Source organism: Austrofundulus limnaeus, unplaced genomic scaffold, assembly GCF_001266775.1.
Source record: "Austrofundulus limnaeus strain Quisiro unplaced genomic scaffold, Austrofundulus_limnaeus-1.0 Scaffold375, whole genome shotgun sequence".
Lineage (NCBI taxonomy): Eukaryota > Metazoa > Chordata > Actinopteri > Cyprinodontiformes > Rivulidae > Austrofundulus > Austrofundulus limnaeus.
Genome location: NW_013952777.1, coordinates 175,806 through 177,942, shown reverse-complemented (window position 1 = coordinate 177,942; position 2,137 = coordinate 175,806). Strand labels below are relative to the sequence as shown.

Sequence of the window (2,137 nt, the reverse complement as noted above, 5' to 3'; positions counted from 1 at the left end):
CTGATATAGATTTCCCCAAGCAAAATAATAAAAAAAATAAATGAATGAAGTAATTTAAAGTTGGCGTACATTTATGTGCGTGAGCCTCTTTAGTCGACTGAAAATATACTTGAATTATTGATAGTGCTCTCAAGAGGTGACAAACAAGTGTCGGGTGGAAAGAGAGGGAGAAAGAGAGAGAAAGAGAGAGAAAGAGAGAGAGAGAGAGAGAGTAAAATGCATTATCACTTAAAGCTGAGCGTTTCGACCCTAAAGGCAAAAGAGGTGCAAACCCCAGCGTGGTGCAGCTCCAGTGCCAAAACCCAGAAGCAGCTAAACGCGCGCAACATCCCCCGACTTTACACCCAAAACTGTGCGCGTGAGGAGCAGTGCTGAGGCTCCAAATGTAGCAAAGTGTTTGCTACTTTTTTAAAATATATATATATAAAATAATAATAATGCAGCTCTATTATCTCACAGAACAATAAAACAATAAAAGTTTAGTTTTCTTGTTTCTTTTTACTATTATTATTATTATTTGGACAAAACACATCCCAGGAAGAAATTCGAGGATTTGCATTGCCTTTGTGGACACCCCCCCCCACACACACACACACACACACACACACACTTCGCTTCTAGTTACTGGTCTGTCATAACTAAAAGCCGATGTGAGATCTGATCGCGCGTCCTGTGTCCCACCGCGGGCCGGTTTTTATTTATTTATTTTATTTCATTTATATTTTCCCTGTGGAGCAAAACGAGTGCGTCTGTGCGTAAACACGGTGCCAAAACACAGAAGAACCTGGTCTCTAAGCACACAGCTGAAACTTTTTCTCCACCGTGTGTGTGTGCGCGCGTGTGCGTGCGTGCGTGTGTGTGTGTGTCACTGAGCCACGTTACAGAGAAAAGCATTGCATTCAAGCGCAGTGGACTTCAGAGAAACTTTTTTTTTTTTTTTTTTTGGTCGGGAGGATTGTTCCTTACGTACCCGTTGCGCCATAACCCTCCTCACTCCCGGGGTCGTCCTTTCAGTAAATCCCCTCTGAAGCCAGCGTAAAGAAAGAGAAAGAAAATCCACACAGGAAATAAAAGAAAAAAAAAAGAAAAAAAAAACCCCGAGAAGCCGAAATCCCGATTTTTTTTTTGTTTTGTTTTGTTTTGTTTTGGTTTCTTCCTCGCGGAACCGTGAAGCCAGCTCCTGCTCTCAGCGCAAGTTTTAGCCCAGGCGCGGCGACTCCGTCCTCTCTGCTCTCCTCTCGGTCAGCAGGGCACCCAGAGGGGGGCTCCTTCTCCAAAACCAGAAGGAAAATAAAATGTCCCCTCTCAAACAAAACCGGCGTCTCTCATTGCTCTTCTTTCTTTCTTYTTCGTGTTTCTTCTTCTTCTCCTCTCTTTTTTTCTTTTTCGGTGTCACTCCGCCTGTCAGTCAGAGCGCGAGAGGCTTGTCAAAAGTAGCGGATGAATGATGGTCCGGACGCGCGTCTCCACGGGATCAGCACCACCTAAATGTAAAATGGTCACAGTCAGAGTTAAAAAATGAAGCAGCTCTCCTCTGGTTTTCTTTGATCACTCTCGGCTCCCGGCTTGATTTTCTTATGCAAAAAGCGTCCAGAGGAAATCAGGAGGAGGTGGGGTGATAATTCTGGCTTAGGCTTTTCTTAAAGGAGCCACGATCGATGCTGTGCGTGGAGTGTCTGTGAGCCTCGTGTGCGTGTGTGTGTGTGTGTGTGTAGGTGTGTGTATGTGTGTGTGTGAATGCATGTATGCGCGAGCCGCCTGCCCCGTTTTTTTTTTCTCCTCGTGTACAATGGATGTGTGTGTTGAGGCTGAGGAGGAGCGGAGGATCTGGACCAGACTGCTGAAACCCGGAAGTAGTGGTGGCCATAACAGGTCGCGTCTTACACAACGCACCGGGCTGCAGCAAGTCGCGCGGAGCAGGAGGGGTGGGAGGACCCGGGCGCACCGAGAGCTGGAGCTGCCACCGGGTTAAACACTTCACCATCCATCCGTGGCTCCACGTTCACGTCCAGCCGGCTTTATTCTTCACTTTCAGACACCGAACCCTGCTCACATGGAGGCGGGTTTAACAACTGACTTTACTTTGAACGTTTCCAGTTTATGATTCAACTTTAAATGAGCTGTTCTCAAATATCTA

The 2,137-nt window shown here is 46.4% G+C and overlaps 1 protein-coding gene across 1 annotated transcript in view; it reads right to left on the bottom strand.

Moving 5' to 3' along the window:
- meis1b (Meis homeobox 1 b) overlaps positions 1–1,896 on the bottom strand; it is a gene marked incomplete in the record, with an annotated part of 80,313 nt that extends 78,417 nt beyond the window's left edge. Inside the window, 1 exon segment of the mRNA XM_014023528.1 lies at positions 971–1,896. Within this exon segment, the coding sequence (XP_013878982.1) occupies positions 971–982 (12 nt within the window).
- Between the last annotated feature and the right edge of the window lie 241 nt (positions 1,897–2,137).